A 16,900-nucleotide genomic window follows, 5' to 3' on the forward strand; every position below is an offset into this window, starting at 1 on the left:
GCAGAGTTAAAAAAAAGACGGCAAAGAGAGCAGCGTTTAAAATATTGTGCCGTTTTTTATTTTTGTGTAAAAATCACACAGCTGCTAGTTGACTCTGCAGAGATACAGTACATCCATGCAGTTAAACATCTAGGATCCCACAGCCAAGAGAGAAGAAATTAAATAGAATATTCTTTCGCTGTTAGTCAGCAATTAATGCAAATGTACATATGAGTCCAAAAGTGTGTATCATATACAATATACAACACAGATCTGGGAGCATATAGCATTCAAAATCCCATCAAAGACTTTGTGATTGCTCCTGCCTGCCTGGATTACCGTTTGGGTTTAAGGTGAATGGGGAGCTATTGTGCTAGCAAACATAAAAGGGTTTTAAATGGTATTAAGTTCCAGGTCTGGAAACAACAGAACACACACACACACACACACACACACACACACACACACACACACACACACACACACACACACACACACACACACACACACACACACACACACACACACACACACACACACACACACACACACACACCAAGTAAATCATCATCCTCAACAGCAGAAAAAAAGAAAAAAAAAAGAAGGCGACCCTTGATACAACAAGGAAGAGAGGTCAGTCAGCCACCGTGGACACCTGAACACCAGTGGGGAAGTAAGGCTTTAGTAGAAGACAGATCCTTCACGAACACACAGGAAGCTCTGGGGCCAAAACTCAAATAATAACTAACCAACCAAACAAGACCGGATCTTTTACTTCTAAGGATGTACTGACGAAAACCAAACTTGAGTGGTTAATTATTATCTTTTTCTTCTTAAAGCTTTTAAAAAAAAAAAATACATGTGAAAGACAAGACCAACATGCAAACGGGGGGGTTCAAAGTGCAGTTGGGTCATTCAGGTCTCCCCATTCTGCTGACTGGTCTCCGACTGTAAACCTGTTAAGCTTCATCTACAACCAGCAAGAGTCACATCCTGCAGACTTGTCCTGATAAGACACTGATCTGGATTTCCCTCTTGGGCCGGGGGGGGGGGGGGGGGGACACTCCAGAATTAGAAAAGGGCTAAATGAATCACAAACATACAGTAGATGGTGTTCTGGAAGATCTGAGATACAGAGTACACTGTTCACACAGCTGCTACTATCAGAGTACAAACATAAGTATAGTTGGTGTGTGAGGACGCATCGCCCGTGCTTGCATAGTGCCGACTGCCCGATTTGGGAAAACAGATGAATCTTTAAACCAATATTAACTCTTATCTGCCCCTTCAGTTTTGGATCCGTGCACGCGTGTTTGCTGATCGGAAAATCACAAAGAAAGAAAAAAAAAAGAAGAAAAAAAACATCTCCCCGATCAGCAACACAATTCTTCATAAATGCCGCCTCCTGCAGTCGAGCAGCTGGAATATCTTTGAAACCCTTCAAGTGAATGTCTGTTTAACTAAATGGCTTCCCAGCCAGGTGAAGGTAAAGGACAGGAACTGACCGCAGCAACCACGTATAAGACGTTTAACAGAAAGCCGGGACGTTGATGCACCGTTATGTTTGAAAAATAAATCAAGTGAAACCTGGAGGAAGGGAAAAGAGGTTTAAACAGAGCCAACATAGAGGTGAGAGAGCAGAGGGATAGTTCAGTCATTTGGCATAAAGTTAAACCATTCAGTCACATCAAACCCCAGACACAGTTTAACATACAGAAAAATACATTCTTTCACCACATCATGCCATCAACACACACACACACACACACACACACACACACACACACATATATGTGGACTTCAAGGGGCAGTAACAAGTGAGAAGTGGGCTGAATTCATCACAGAAGAAAAAACAAACAAACAAAAAAGCCTTCACCATGATGATTTAGCCGTTTAAAGGCCTCACAAAAACACACGCATAAAATCCTGTCCAGAAGTAGCCCGTTATGTTTAGTGGAGAGACCGGCCACACCAAACCCCAGTCAAAAACAAAAGGTACGTTTTAGGTTCCTTGCTGACTGGCAGACTGCTTTCAAAGCCTCTAAAGTGTCTCTGTGATCTATTTGTTAGCAGATTATTTGACGATGGTGACGTTCGGGAGGCAAATGTTCAGAAGATAGACCATCTTTGAGGATATTTAAAATCACAAATGATTTTAGAGTTTTCCACAATTGTTGTCCAGTTTTGAAGGAAGTAGAATAAATGAGAAGACATTTAAAGGAATAGTTCTACTTTTTGAGAAATACAAATACGGTTTCCTCTCTAGAGTTAGTCGATGAAGCAAAAACAAACATGTTGAGTGAATTTTAGAGGTGCTGGAGGTTTGAACTCATGATGGAGCCAGGCCAGCCGTTTCCCCGCTTCCAGTCTTTATGCTAAGCTAAGCTGAGCTAATCACATACGTAACAAACATGAGATCGATATGGATCTTCCCATCAAACTCTATGAAAAAAAGCAAAGTGTATTTCACAAAAAGTACTAAACTGCTTCTTTAAATCTGCCTGATTTTAACAGGAGTTTGGTGCTGCAGAGTCTTCACCCCGAGAGAGAACAGTGGTGCTACATTCAAGCAAGTCAATAAACAGGAACACAAATACACACGATAAACACTCTCCGACTTTCTTCTTCAGTCATTCAGAGAGTACAGTAGTCAGACACCAGCAGTTCGAGCCTCTTCTCCGCTGCTCCTGACCTTTCATCAGTCCGATGTCGTCCCCACGTTCACCTCTCTTTAGAGAAAATCAAAAAAGTGCCAGTTTGTATAGTCTCCTCCCCCCCGCGCTCCCGTCCCCTCCTCCTCGTGGTGCGACTGTGCTCTCAGGTCCTTACGTTTTTTTTGATTAATTAAGGGTGTGATTGAGCCTAAGAGTTTTAACGGAGCACCCTGCAGCGTGATGGTGGAAGGAGGAGGGAGGGGAGGGGGGGGGGGGGGGGGGGGGGAGGGGGAGTCACACCGAGGGCGCACGGCCTTGCTTCACTACAGCAGAGTTTTACTCCTCCACGTTGGTTAAAGATGAGAGAAAGGTCTGAGCTGCTCCAGCTGGACTTCCAGGGATATCCTCTCTTCAAGCAGGTCCTGGAAAATGATAAGTTATCAGTGATCTTTTTTTTTTCCACCAGAGGGGGGGGAAAAAGAGTCAGAAAGGAAACTTCTTAATCCTACGTACCTTCAGCTGTTGCTGCAGTTCACTGTTAAGTCGCGCCAACACTGTGTTTGTCTCCTTGTTTCTTCTGATTGAAGCTTGAATGGCCTTTTTGTCTTTTCCTACCGACCTGAAAACACACACACACACGTTTGTTATTTTATTAAAATACATACAAAAACTAAATTAAACAATAACTTGCAAAGTCTTTTTACCTGGGGATGGAAGGCTGAGTGGCCAGGACGGCAGCTATGACGTTTGATTTCTGCGGACCATGTTGCTCGTCCTCCGGTCGAAGCTCGTCTTCAGATTTCAACCTTCGCCGCACAGGCTTTGGAGGAGGCGCTAGCGGACCAGACCCAGACCCAGAACCAGAACCAGAACTTTTGGCCTGATTTGGGGGGGGGGGGGGGGGCATGAGAAAGAAACAAAAAAAAGTTCTGTCTTTGTGTAGTTCTGTTTGCAAGGAGGGAGCTTTTCACTGTTAAGTAATTCATGTATTTGCAAATAAAACGATAAATTGATTCATTGATTAGTCTCAAAAGGAGAAATTTCTTAGAAACATTACGATGTGGGAAACTATGATCGGCATTTATATACGAAACAAATCAATTAGTTCATCAAGTAAATGATCGGCAGCTACATTTTCACTGAATATAATGTTTAGCTGCAGCCTCTACTTCTCTTAACCCTTCTCACATTAATACAAATGTTTCTATTCTGCAAATGTATTCACAATAATTACCTAAGACCAGACAAGACTTCATTATATTTTGTGAATACTGTTCAGTTGTTTAGTGAACTGTTGGAAGTATCAGATCGTGTATTTATGTTCATGTTGACTCACAGAGTTGACAGTAGCCGAGGCTCTCTCGTCTGCTTGCCCGTCACTCTTGACTGTTCTTAAAGGGCCGGCTCCCTCCGAGGACTTCTCCACCTGTCGACACAAAAAAAAACATGACAGCTTATCTTTAAAATGATGGCGCAATTTTTATTATTTTTTTACCATGCACAATAGATGCATACATCACATACATCCATCAAATTTACTGTATTATGATCAGAACTTTCATTTTCTTATTATAATGTTATTTTTGTTATGATAATGGAAAAGCGCTGACTCTCATGGCCATTATTCTTATTGGAAATAAGAAATATTCATCATGCGTGGATGTTGCTCAACGATAAATGGCAGAGCCCTCGCAATTTTATCGATATTGTTTTGGTAAATATAAAGTTAAAATTAAGTTATTTCAGTTAACAGCTGATTGTTTGCATCGCGACTCATTGCTGTGAAAGCTTTGAACACTGAATGGCATCGTCAATAAAAAGGATGGCAGACGCCTTCAGAGTGGAACGGTGTTCCTCACAGCATGGTCAGGTAACAAGAGTTAACTGTGAAGTGTTTTAAATTAACAGCTACCTCGTGATAGAGACACACAAACTCCAGGTAACGACATACCTGTCCCGGCTCACTGTGTACATCGACCTCCGGCAGGCTGGAAGGCTGCTCAGATGCAGCGAAGGCCTTAAACTGACTGAAGTCAGCGAAATTGGGCTGCTGGGGAATCTGTTGAGGAGAGGTGGTGGTAAGCGCTGCACCGCCTCCTGGTGCACCTTCAGCCTCCACACGATGCCCGGTGTGTGGTGCTGACGTCTAGAGAGAGAGAGAGAGTAGGGTGAAGGCCTTCATATTGTCGAGATAACCCTTGATGCAGGATTTAAGGCGAGGAGATGTCCGTCTTACCTGTGTGGGTAGCGGTCGAGGAGGCACAGCGGGCGGGTAAGCTATCGTGGAGGATTGCGGTTGTCCTGCAACGACCGCGGCAGCGAAGGTGCGGTTCATGTCGAGAGACGAGGAACGGGAGTGAGACGGGTGGGGGCGGGGCGGAGGTGGAGGCGGGGCTACCACCTTCAGAGCCTCTGGAGACGCTCCCGACTGAGACCTGAAGACAAACAGTTGTGTTTCTGGAGGTTAGAAAAATTCACTCGAACAGTACATCAAGGCTGCTCGGAGATCTGTCTCCGAGTCTCTGATATTTATACTGAGTAAACAACACGCAGTGGGCTGGCACAGGGTCATTTACGTCACAAAGGATAACACATGAATCGCATTTCACACGGGCGTCTACGTAGAGCATCTGGAACATCAAATTCGTTCAGAGTACAAAGGTCACTTTATCGTAATCAGGAAGTCATGGTTGCAAATCAGCCCTGCGTAAGTATTGACGTCTTCTACAAGTTTATTATCATTCTTATTTAGGACAAACAGCTGAAGCGTTCTTTCGGCAGTCAACCGCTTCCTAATAGACTAAACAGCTGTGACGCTTAGTGTCGGTGAAAGTTCACACAAAACCATTTGAGGACACAGCTTTAAACACTAACGGAGGACATGAGCTTATGTTAAATGTATAACATTCACTAATTATTAAATGCATAATAATTAGTCATTTAGATTTTCCCCCCCAACACTGGAGTTATGGAGAGGATATACATTTTTACTTTATCTATTTCCAATGCGGTGGAAAGATGGTCAAAAAACCAGACAAACAGATACAAAACTCAAAGACATGAACACAGTGATTGTCCAACAAAAGTAAGAAAACATAAACCTCAACAATAAAGAACATAAGCAAACTCAAATCACGTGATAGCCACTGACCTTTGTCTTGTGGTTGGCTCCTGGTCTGAGGTGAAGGAGTCTGAACTGCTGTAACCATCACCTTCAGCGCAGACGCACACAAAAAAAAACATCCCATAAACATCTGATCAACCGACTGATTATCATGTGTTTACAAGAGATACAAAAGAGATTTTATGCCACGGTTAGTTCCAACCTCACAGTGAGCGCCAGGTTTGGACAGGGAGGAAGAATGTGTGGATTAAATCTCTTCTGAATCCATTTTGATCCTTTTTTTTTTCCTTCGTAAATTCACAACAGTGAGTCTGTCAGTGCGTTTGGTGGAGTTCTGTTTCTCTGGCACGGCAGCCCATCCTTTACTCACCTACAGTGTTGGCAGCTACGAACATGGAGGCAGGTAAATTGGCTTCTTCGGACAGTTCCGGAGGTTTAGCCAGCAGCGGACTGGTCGGGTGGTTGTGGTCTGAAGGATTGAGCAATAACAGGGAGGCCACAAGTGTTCAGTCAACTGTTAGAGAATAACTTCAAACAGTTCACACAGTCACAGTCAGTAGCAGCTTTAGAAAGTAAACTAAAACAGATGTTTAATGACGTTAGTATACAACACTGATTTATGAAGTTGTAATCTCTGCTGTGGAGAGTCAGCCTTGAGGCCAGATGTTGTCTCACCACTGCCGGTCCTCTTCAGCTCCATCTCCTGCATGTGGATCTTACTGGGGGTCATCCGGATGGGGACTGGGTGGACGATGGCCGTGTCCTGAGGGACGGATATGTCGGGACAAGAGGTGAGAAAGACAGATTTATGACGTTTCACTGGAGATACGTTTGTAGTCCACATCACTGTATTATCCGTTTACTTTGTCAGGCTTTGCCTCCATCTATCAATCCACTTGGTTTGATACACAACAGCCTATCAAATGACAGAGTAAAGACCCTAACTAAGTAGCCTTACTCTGTACAAGTACTGTACTGGGTTAAAGCAATGTTTAGGTTCTGCTCAGTGATTTTACCCAAAAAACAATTAAAAGAAAGATGCACTCTCTTGCAATAAGGCAAATTGTTGTCGTCAATACTGCACTTTCCACCAGATTTATAGTGCAGAGCTATTCGTGAGCATATTAATGCTGTAAGAAAAATAAATTCCGCCACAGGAGCCAAAAAAAAAAAAAAAGGACTTGGACACTGCAAAGTTAAAAGACAAAGCACCGCAACATTTTAAGTACTTACAACATTTGACAATAAATGGAAAGTGTATCTGTCACAATCAGCAAACGCACAAGTGATTGGTGGATGTCACTGTAGGAAAAAAAAGGTGATGTCCAGTAGAGGCTAAGCCAGCCAAATCACAACACATACTGGCTGCAGACTGCACTTTGAAAGAACATCATGCACAGAGAGCGAGAGACAGAGAGAGACAGAGAGAGACAGAGAGAGACAGAGAGAGAGAGAGACAGAGAGAGAGAGAGACAGAGACAGAGAGAGAGAGAGACAGAGAGAGACAGAGAGAGAGAGAGACAGAGAGAGAGAGAGACAGAGACAGAGAGAGACAGAGAGAGAGAGCTCAGGGAGATCCAGAGAGGGTTAATGTCTGTGCATTAATGGTGAAACCATGCATACTAAGTGATTGACTTACAGGGTCAGCTGGTGCAATGTTAGAGTCAAATTGGGTCAGAGTTTGTGAGCTGGAGGAGCGCTCGCTAAACGTCTCCCACTGCTGCAGGAGACAGACAGACAGTGAGAAAAAACACGTCAGTCAGCCAGTGCAGTGACATCACACATTTACATCATCAGCCGGCGCCGCCACCGTCATGTGACATCATCGGCCGCCGCCCGGACGACGTGGCGATGAGACCTCGTCGGTGGGCGTGGAAAGGAAACAGACTTTCATACAGAACAGCAGGCTGAACGCCTCAGTCCAGGAGGTGAGAGAAGAGGTGCTGGATTATCAGTAATTATGTTTGATGATGAAGAGGATGAAGAGGCAGTCAAATCATGATCGATGGATAAAAGAAAAAGCACCTAATTTAACCCTGCGCAATTAATTATGATGAATCAAATGCAAACACAGCAAAAGCAAACAAACATGGAGCTCACAGTATGTGTGAAGATACAATAAGTAATCGTATGTGTGTGTGCGTGTGTGTGTGTGTGCTGTGTGCGTGTTGTGAACCTCGTTGCTCTGGTTCATCTCTGGCCAGGCCTGGTTGAGTGAAGGCATGGAGGGGGACTTGCTGGGGGTGACTTCCACTGGGGAGCCCGGGGAGCCCGAGTATCCGACGTCAGCAGTCTGCTCCGAGCCCTCTGAATCCCCCAAAAACACACACAGGTTAGCCAGGGTTCCCACCACACAACCAACGACACAACACAGTTTTCCCCTTTTAAAAATCTGAATTTGAATCAATAATAAATAAAAACACACCCTTGTTCAACTTAATTTACTCCCAATCCCTGGCTAAAAAGATTTACATGGAACTTGACACCAAAAAGAGATACATAACCGTCTAATGTGTTGCTATTCTCTTCAAATACAGAAAACAATGATCTCCATTGCAAAAAAAGTGTCAGTTTTTCTTTGCAAGGTAAATTGTTCTGGCAAGCTAATGAGAGGACGTGACGTTAAGAGGGCAGCAGAAACGTACAGTAGCTCCAGCATAGAAAGTTAATCTATAGATGAGATACCGCGATTCAGGTGGAGCACACTGCAGTGCTGTCACCTCTCAGGTTTTATGAGGCCTGAGCTTGGGGAATTAGGGGAGGCAGCAAAACAGAGAAAGAGCCAGAGAGAGAGAGAGAGACACGGTGTACCTGCTGAGTCATCCAGGTCAATCAGCTTTGGCATCAGGCTCTCGGGCAGCTTCTCGGGGAGGTCGTAGCCATTCTTTCTGGCCACAACCAGGTGGAAGGCAGCGCAGAACTCGTCCAGTGTCAGAGCTCCGTCTTTATCAAAGTCTGACAGCTCCCTTCAAAACACACGTTAGACATTACTGAGTCTGCCAGTATTTTTTTTTACCGTCATCCTGCCAGTATTAGCTGCCCTGGAGACATCTACACGGGACACTAAACATCTTCAGGACAGACAAACACAGCAGAGATGGCGATTTGCGGAAGAGTGAAGACTCACCAAATATGTGACAACTCTAAAATCGGTAGTTTTGATTTGGTGAAGAATTCTTTTGCGGCTGAACCTGAAACACACCGGAACAGATGATTAAAACAATCCTCTTGGTGTGTGTGTGTGTGTGTGTGTGTGTGTGTGTGTGTGTGTTCCTGCTATTCTCCTACCAGGTATGAAGCCGGTGAGGTCTGGCTGAATGGTTTTGAACTGGTTGATATAATACTGTCTTTGCTCGTCTGTGATCTTCCACGGGTCGTCGTAGCCGCTGGACTGTCGCTGGATCTCATTGGTCGTTGCCGCCGAGGCCACCGTTCGTATTGTTGTGCTGTCCTGCATGAAGCACATGGGACATTTCCACAAACATTTAAGAGAGTAACACTGGTTTAAAGGAATGTATAATCGTAATAACGTAAAATGTTTTTTTTTCTTTCTGCGTTTGTTTACTGTAGTGAAGTGAAAACCTCACTGGCAATAAACATTTGTCTAATTTAGATTGCGATTAAGCACATAATTAAGTAACGCGTGTTATGTATTCAACTGCAGTTTCTTCAGTGGCTGCATGTACTGTAGTCGACTCTCTGACCAGTTTTTGACTGTACAAACTGTTGAAAAGTCTAATAAATGTAGTCTGAATGTGGCACAGCAAAAGGAATGTGGACAGACAAGAGACCAAATATCAGATCACATCAATGACAATTTGACAAATTTAATTCCATCATCTAAGACGCTAAAAATCAGCATGTCGCCCGTCTAAAGTCAGGCACTGAGCAGAGAGGCTTCTACAGCTTTTCACTTTGCCTGAGCAATGTCACACAAGTTGCTTGCTGAGTTTTAGGCGACTAGCTCAGCAGATAAGGCACTGATATTAAAATGTTGGCTCATGTTGCCAACTGTGGTTAGTGAGATTACGTTCTATGTTTGCGATGTCTGACGGACATTTTCCATCTGATGAAAGAGGTTGATGGTGTTTGCCCTCCTGATGAAGTCACTCATAATATATACTGATGTCTTATTGTATTATCCTCTGCCTTGACTATGTGTACGCTTATTTTTCTGACTATTTTGTCACCACAAACCCCATTTCCACTGTGGGATCAGCTGATGGTGTTGCATGACCAGCAGTCTGTAGTTCAAGTTATTCCCAAACAGTTTTTTTAGCATCAGGGCCAGAATGAAAGAGTAGGGGTTTGCTTGTCAGCTGAAGAATTTAAAACTGAATTGCTTCAGCAACAAGTATGTCTGACCAGCGCTAGTACTGAGGGACAGACACGTGACACTGCCCTACCTGGGCTGACGAGGGATGCATTCCTGGGATGGATGGCGGGGTGTCTGCTGTGAAACTGACCCAACTTTCCTGACCTGGAGGCGGGGGCGAGTGGGACGGCCACATTCCATCAACGGGCACTGGACCTGGAGGGGAAGAGAGGAAAGCACACATTTACATCCCACGATACACAAATAAATACACAAATAAATACACTGCAAGAGTTATTAGGAAAAGAGAAGGGCTGCAACTATCGACTCTTCAGCTCCTGAGAGGATTATTTTCATGTTCTTTGTAATATCTCAATCACACTTTGTGCTGATGAAAGCATGGCACGGGTCATGTGATGTCTCCTTTGTTCCTCTAATGACTAACTGCCACTCTCAGCAAACACCAGGAAGTAACACAAACACAACCAGTATGTGCTCTGTGCCACAGCTGGCATCGCCTTTTCTGCCAAATCTGTCGTACTTTCATTGTTATCGACACTTCGGAAAACACACAACTCTCCAAAAAATATATATATATTAGCATTCACCTTGTGGCGTCTTCCCATTGACTTTAATTTAGTGCTGCAACTAACGATTATTTTCAGTATTAGTTAAACTGTTAAATAGAGAAAACCCAAAGATATTTAGTTCAACATGACAGAAACAAATATCGGAGAAAAGCAGGAAACACTCGAGGTATTTCTTTATCAATTCACTTTCTAATTCTTCATCACCATCTTCTCTCGAGCAGCAGTGGGTCGGTGGATGTTACCTGCTTGCGGTTCTCTGAAATGCGTCCACACAGCTCCAGCTGGAGCCACCGCCGTCTGTCTGTCTGCGTTTCCTCCGCTGGGCTGCCGCTTGTGTTTCCTCCACGAGTGAGGGGAGGTGGGGGGAGACTGGTGAGGGGAGACCACGGGGGACGTCGGTTCGGGCTGGTAACGCACGTAAAAACACAATCAATCTCGTGAAATATGTAAACAGATGAAGACGGTATTCAGTAAACACCTGAACAACTGCAGATTAAACGAGAATAAACATCTCTAAACATGTAATCTTCTTAAAATCTTAATTAGAAGCTCAGCGTGCAGAAGTGCAGCCACAACTGTCTTATCGTGGTTGCACGTGTTATGAGTATTAACTTTCAGATCCCATCTCATTATAATACAAGATTTACATCCGGAACATGCCACATCCATGCTAACAAATGCTGCTTGAAGGTTTTCTCCCTGCTCATCACAGATATGGATGTTCAAGCAGCCAGCGAGCGAAACAGATGCATAGCGATATGAGGTCTGTGTAACCGACCAGCAACACACTGTGGGTTTCAGCAAAGAAAATGTCAGCAGCGGAAAAAACTTCAGAGCGTAATTTGAACTAGAAATACTTAAAACATGCACAGGAAACAGTAGTCCAGTATAGATAGTGGGGTATCTGTAGTAACTGCTGGTTCATCCGGAGGAAAGAAAATGTGTTCCCCAAAATATAGATAAAAGTAAAAGTCCATTTTCTAATGCAGCTATTGCAGGACTACTTGTAGGGAAACAAAGTATACGTGTCTCTTAGCGTGACCCAATACCTTCATTTGTTGTGTGTGCACAAGAGTGTATTTCTATAAGAAAACCATAGGTAATTATAAGGAAAAGGGCGAATGCACATGGTGATCTAAAACATAAAAAAGTACAAAATGACAGTATTTAAGTGCTCCATGTACACGATAGGAGTGCAATGACTAACCTGTGGTTCTATGCTGGGTGCCAGGGGCTGGATGACCTCGTGGACAGGAAGTGAAGTGGACGACGGGGGTCCTTTCTTGCTCTGGAACCCCCTGCCTGGCGGTCTGGGCATCACTGCAGCGGCGGAGGCCGGGTACAACCCCTGACTGTCGGAGTCCTGGTACAGAGCCGCGTGCCTCGCCTCCGCCTCATTCTTCCCCACCACGAACCGGGGCAGCGGCAGGTCTTTGACTGGTGGGACAGGAATCCATGCACAGGATTAGAGGAAACGTTCAGATTGATTGGTTTTTTTTTTTTTTAGGTGCTTTGATGCACTAAACAGGAGGACTGAAATCTCTCTGCACGGGACTAAATTTGTCAGGTGTCATCAGCCTGTTACTCCTCGCTGATGACTTTTCTTTTTCTGGTGAAGCCGCTTTCCTTCATCCTGCCTCGTGTGCTTCTACTTCAGTTATTGACTCCAGAGATTACCCAGAATGCCTAGAGAAGGAGCATGACCTTTTTCCAATCGGCTGTGGTTTATATGTGTTTTTGAAGGGTACAACAGTATAGTAATGAAAACGACAGCGTGAAAACAGAAGTAAACAGACTTCTTCCTGCTTCCTCATAATAAAGCATGGACTGAGTGCTGGTCTATTGATGCTACTGTCGCTGCAGTAAACGGTGTGTTTGTCTCCACTTCAGTGGATTTGCGTGACATTGTGGGGGGGAAAAAGTCCTCGCTATTGGTTCGCCACACGAATGACGACAAAACTTGATATTTGCAACCATTGAAAAATAACTTGATAAACAACTATATACTGATGATATAGAATAACTTTCTATTCAATATGTCAGCATGACCAGGGTGACTTTTGGCTTTCTTTTTTAGCACAAAGCAAGTCAACATTTTAAACCATTGAATTCCCTGTAATGACTTCTGAGACAGCCCCATCTTTAAGAGCAAAAGGTTTCTTAAGTCCAAAAAACATCCCCAAACCCAATACGCATCACATTGTACATCACGACCATTTTTGCTTTGAGGAAGTGGCCACCCCCTGTGTTTCCTTATATTTATTCAAATTATGAAATCATTTCAGCAACTCCATGTTGCAATATTTCAGGTTAAAATGAGTAACTCAGAGGGTGACTGTGACATCTTCCCTTGTGTAGTTTTTGAGAGCGGTCAAAGACAAACAGAAAAATGCAATTTTGCAGTTAGACCCTCGAGCGCTTTGACTACAGACTGTTTAGTACAAAGATAAATAGAAAGCTCTTATTATCAAGCAGCTGATAACACAAATATTGGGCTACTACCAACTTATGTGCAGACTGGCTAAATGGCTCAAATCATTTCTGATTACATTTTTGTCTAAGTAAACAATATTTTTCCCCATATACACACACACACAAGCTTTTGTGTAATTGTTTTTTTTTACATGTTATTGATATTAAGCATATCATTTACAGTTAGTTAACACAGACTGCATTCTTTAAGACTTTTAATTTGAAGATTTCTATCCTGCCCCTTGCTCCCTGTCCCATGACCTCCTCAAATTCATTAAGCTAGCATTTCTGAAACAGGATTTTGACTGCCCTAGAGTAGACACACAAAACCCTTTTGAGTCCAGAGTCACTGGTATGTTTTACATGATGGTACTTTTAGTGGGAATCTGCCCCGGCTTGTGCGAGCAGGTTCTGAAGTAAAGATAAATGGTTCAATTCATCGCTGGACTCACCCGAGTTGAGGCTTTCCACCCTCAGGGGCAGACCGGACTGGGCGATGGCAATAAGCTTCAGAGCGATGTAGAACTGGCTCCGCCCGAAGTGACCCAGCCGAGTGGCTCCACAGAGCTCTGTGATCTAAACCCACACACACACGCAAAGGAACAAGGAGGAACAGTTAACAACACTGTATTCATCTGAAACTCTGATATTAACCATTACTGAGAGAAGAGCAGACACAGACTATTCATAACCTACAGAATTTTACATGGAAGAGTTAAACAAGCAAATAAACAATATATAACCATCATTCAGAGTTTGCTTTAACAAGATGCTGATTTTTTTTGCAAGACTTTCTGAGTTAATGTGATGTGGTTTACCTGCTTCAAGTCACAAAGAAACGACACAAGCAACAGGCTCATTTACTCAGCTTATTGGCAGCTGATCAGCGGAATAATAAGCCTTATTATCACATATTTGGCTGTACTTGACGTTATGCTGAGCAGGCTTTTTTTTATCCAGAATGGTAGACTGACACTACAAAGTGTGTAAAATGTGCACAGAAAGAAACACATAGGAGATAATGTAATTTGGGTGGGGCGGGGGGGTCCACATGATAAATACGTGGGCACCAGGAACCTGTGGACGATTGACTACCAGGGAGTCAAAAACTCATCACATTAAGATGAGTCCTTCAGTGCTGAGAGGCACAACATCGACTACTGCACAGCTGACTGATCCCGTTCTTGCTGACAAAGGATTTATTCTGGAGTACGTCCGGATACAAAGCACCAGTCACTTTTCTCCGCCTGTTACAACGCGACACTGTAGCTGTACGTGTCCGATTGGCCACCACAGTGTACATTTTGAAAGTAGATGATTACAACACTGCCCGATTCTTCCACCACACAGCTCCCCCCTTGTTGACCTTGAAACAGGGTTCTGACTCACAAACTGCAAATACCGGCCTGCTGCGAAAACCTGGAGTCACAACACACACAAGAAGAAGAAAAAAAAAATGGAGCTACTGCATTTGAGATGGCTGCTCATAACTCTTAGTTAACAGACGGAGCAGTGGCCGTGTGGATGGCATCAAGGTTGATGTGAACGTAACATGAATTTAATACGACGAGTATCAGTGGGTTAAGATCCGTGTATAGGCAGGTTGAATGAAAACACCATTCCTAAATCAGGTATTTTTGATCAGCTGGTGGTATGTTAGGCAACAGCTATTATAAATCACAGACATGTAGACACTGACATTGGGTCTGCTTTTCCATCAGGTCAGCTCAAGCCAGTGGCGAGCAACAATAACAGATTGTAATAGAGTGAGAAGACAGGAAAGAGTGGGCAGTAGTCTGAAGCAAAGGTCTGATGAGGAGATAATTTACTCTAACGTTATGTACATTGGACGCTGTTCAACACATGCCCATAAAGAGATGCATGGAGAGCAGACATACGAGCGTCTGGTATATGAATAAGATGTCAATTTGAGACTAAAATGTTCAGCTAAAGTTAATGATGTGACTTGGCTGCCCCACTCTCTTTGGCTAAGGCTAACATTAGCCAGAAGAAGGTGTGTCTCTTCTGCTGCGCAGCATTGCTAACCACCATGGCACAGCCATAGCTTAACCTGGAGGACAGGTCAGCTCTGACAGCCAGACAAGTTTGTAAAAATGTCCATTAACAGCCTCACAGTCTTGAGGATAACACTTTCAAAACTGGCACTGGCTAACGCTAGCTTACCTGCAGGACAACTTCGCTGGGTAGCTGGGCCGCCCGGAAAAGGTCAAGAACTCTCCCATTGGAAGCCACTTTTTTGGTGTTGTCCGTGTCGCAGTACGCGAACAAATCCGAGTAATATTTCTGCTCGACATCAGTAAGCGTTAGACTTTCCATTGTAGTGCCAACTGACCCTGAAAAACCAGACTACTTGGCCGTTGATTAACCCTTAGCCAATGGCTAGGGCAGGATCCAAAAAATGGGCGAGACTTCAGGATCCCAACTTAGCTAGCGTTGCTGCACTAGCTAGGTTAGCAGTAATAATGTTCTCAGCGCGCTGTGTCGACTTGTTGTCGCCTGGTCCTACTCTCTGTAAAAAAAAAAAACGCCAATACTATCTGTTGATAAAGGCAGCGGATCAACACTCAAGTATTCAAACAAGGAATGTTTTCATACAGTTAATTACTTAGTTAACTTGTTGGGCTCAGCCAAGCCAAGTAGCCAACAGCTGGCTAGCAGTACAGCGAGCTAACGGCTACCTTGAATCAAAGTCAGTGGCACTAACGTTAAGCTAACTAGCAAGTCGCAAAGTGCGTCCACTTCCTCAGCCTGGACGTCTACTGCGTTAATCTCACGTTATGGCACTTCTTCTCCCTCTGATCCGTTGTGGGCCGGCTTTACTGCGTTTCGCTGGAAACAAATTCCTCAGCGGGGCCGTTAGAAGTAAAGTTTCATGGTCTTTGGGTTCCTTCCTGTAGTAATCTTAGCCGCCATTCCTACCACCAGTGTCAAGCCTGGTAAAGTAACACTTCCGGTAGTATTTTTCAAAATAAAACACCGGTTGACGCGCATTTAACCCAGAGCCCTTTAAAGGGCTCTTATTTAACCCATTTAATCCCGAATTTCCCAGACATGAAAATCATGTGTCATTAGTAACTCTTTGAAATAAACAATCATTATTTTTTTAAATTTCCACGGAAAACTAGGTGGAAAAGACTGTTGGTGGGATATTGACACTTATTGACTGAATTAATTAACATATTTCTCCTTGTATCAACATTCTTATAAACCCCAGCCAGCAATCTTTGGGATGCGGTGCAAAGGTATACGCACTACATCCCAAAGGTGTGCTATTGGATTGAGCTCTGGTGACTGTGGAGGCCATTTGAGAACAGTGAAGTCATTGTCATGTTTCAGGAAAACAGTTTGAGATGATTTGAGTGTTGTGACATGGCGCGGGGCCAGCTCGCAGGGGCAACAGGCTCAGCAGGGTATTCCTGATGTCCCCTCAGCAACATTTTACAGCCCTTGATGGGGGCCCAGCGAGGGGCCAGATGAGATGTATAATCTCTCGTGTTCTGGGTCTTATGATCTAGTTACATTGATATGAGTATAGGTTTTTACTCATCCCTTGTCCTTCTTCATTGACATTCTCTTACAGACCACCACCGTCAACAAACACCAACACAGAGCCAAATAGGTGAGCTCGAACCATTCCCGAAATACTACAGGCACAAATGCAATCTAGATTTATTTATTTATTTTACCTTTATATAACCAGATAAGTCAATTGAGAACCAGTTCTCATTTTAAATGACGACTTGGC

At 43.8% G+C, this 16,900-nt stretch overlaps 1 protein-coding gene across 6 annotated transcripts; it reads right to left on the minus strand.

The window, feature by feature from the left end:
- Positions 1 to 35: 35 nt before the first annotated feature.
- Positions 36 to 16,101, minus strand: reps1 (RALBP1 associated Eps domain containing 1). 6 transcript variants are annotated; one of them, XM_076084754.1, is made up of 19 exons: positions 15,319 to 16,101; positions 13,587 to 13,710; positions 11,870 to 12,099; positions 10,905 to 11,067; positions 10,224 to 10,288; positions 9,046 to 9,208; positions 8,885 to 8,948; positions 8,569 to 8,723; positions 7,934 to 8,064; positions 7,397 to 7,477; positions 6,433 to 6,520; positions 6,128 to 6,226; positions 5,785 to 5,848; positions 4,870 to 5,068; positions 4,585 to 4,779; positions 3,970 to 4,059; positions 3,338 to 3,513; positions 3,147 to 3,252; positions 36 to 3,055 (listed from the first exon to the last, which is right to left on the minus strand). In XM_076084754.1, the coding sequence occupies exons 1-19, from the start codon at positions 15,469 to 15,471 to the stop codon at positions 2,987 to 2,989; spliced, it is 2,415 nt and encodes an 804-aa protein (XP_075940869.1). In that variant the 5' UTR covers positions 15,472 to 16,101; the 3' UTR covers positions 36 to 2,986. The 6 variants fall into 6 exon arrangements, with proteins under 6 accessions (XP_075940869.1, XP_075940872.1, XP_075940868.1 ...); XM_076084757.1 differs by having other exon boundaries at positions 10,164 to 10,288; positions 15,930 to 16,100; XM_076084753.1 differs by having other exon boundaries at positions 5,785 to 5,845; positions 10,164 to 10,288; positions 15,319 to 16,100.
- Positions 16,102 to 16,900: the final 799 nt, after the last annotated feature.

The sequence above is a fragment of the Anarhichas minor genome, unplaced genomic scaffold (assembly GCF_050575085.1).
Source record: "Anarhichas minor isolate MPS153535 unplaced genomic scaffold, ASM5057508v1 ptg000136l, whole genome shotgun sequence".
Lineage (NCBI taxonomy): Eukaryota > Metazoa > Chordata > Actinopteri > Perciformes > Anarhichadidae > Anarhichas > Anarhichas minor.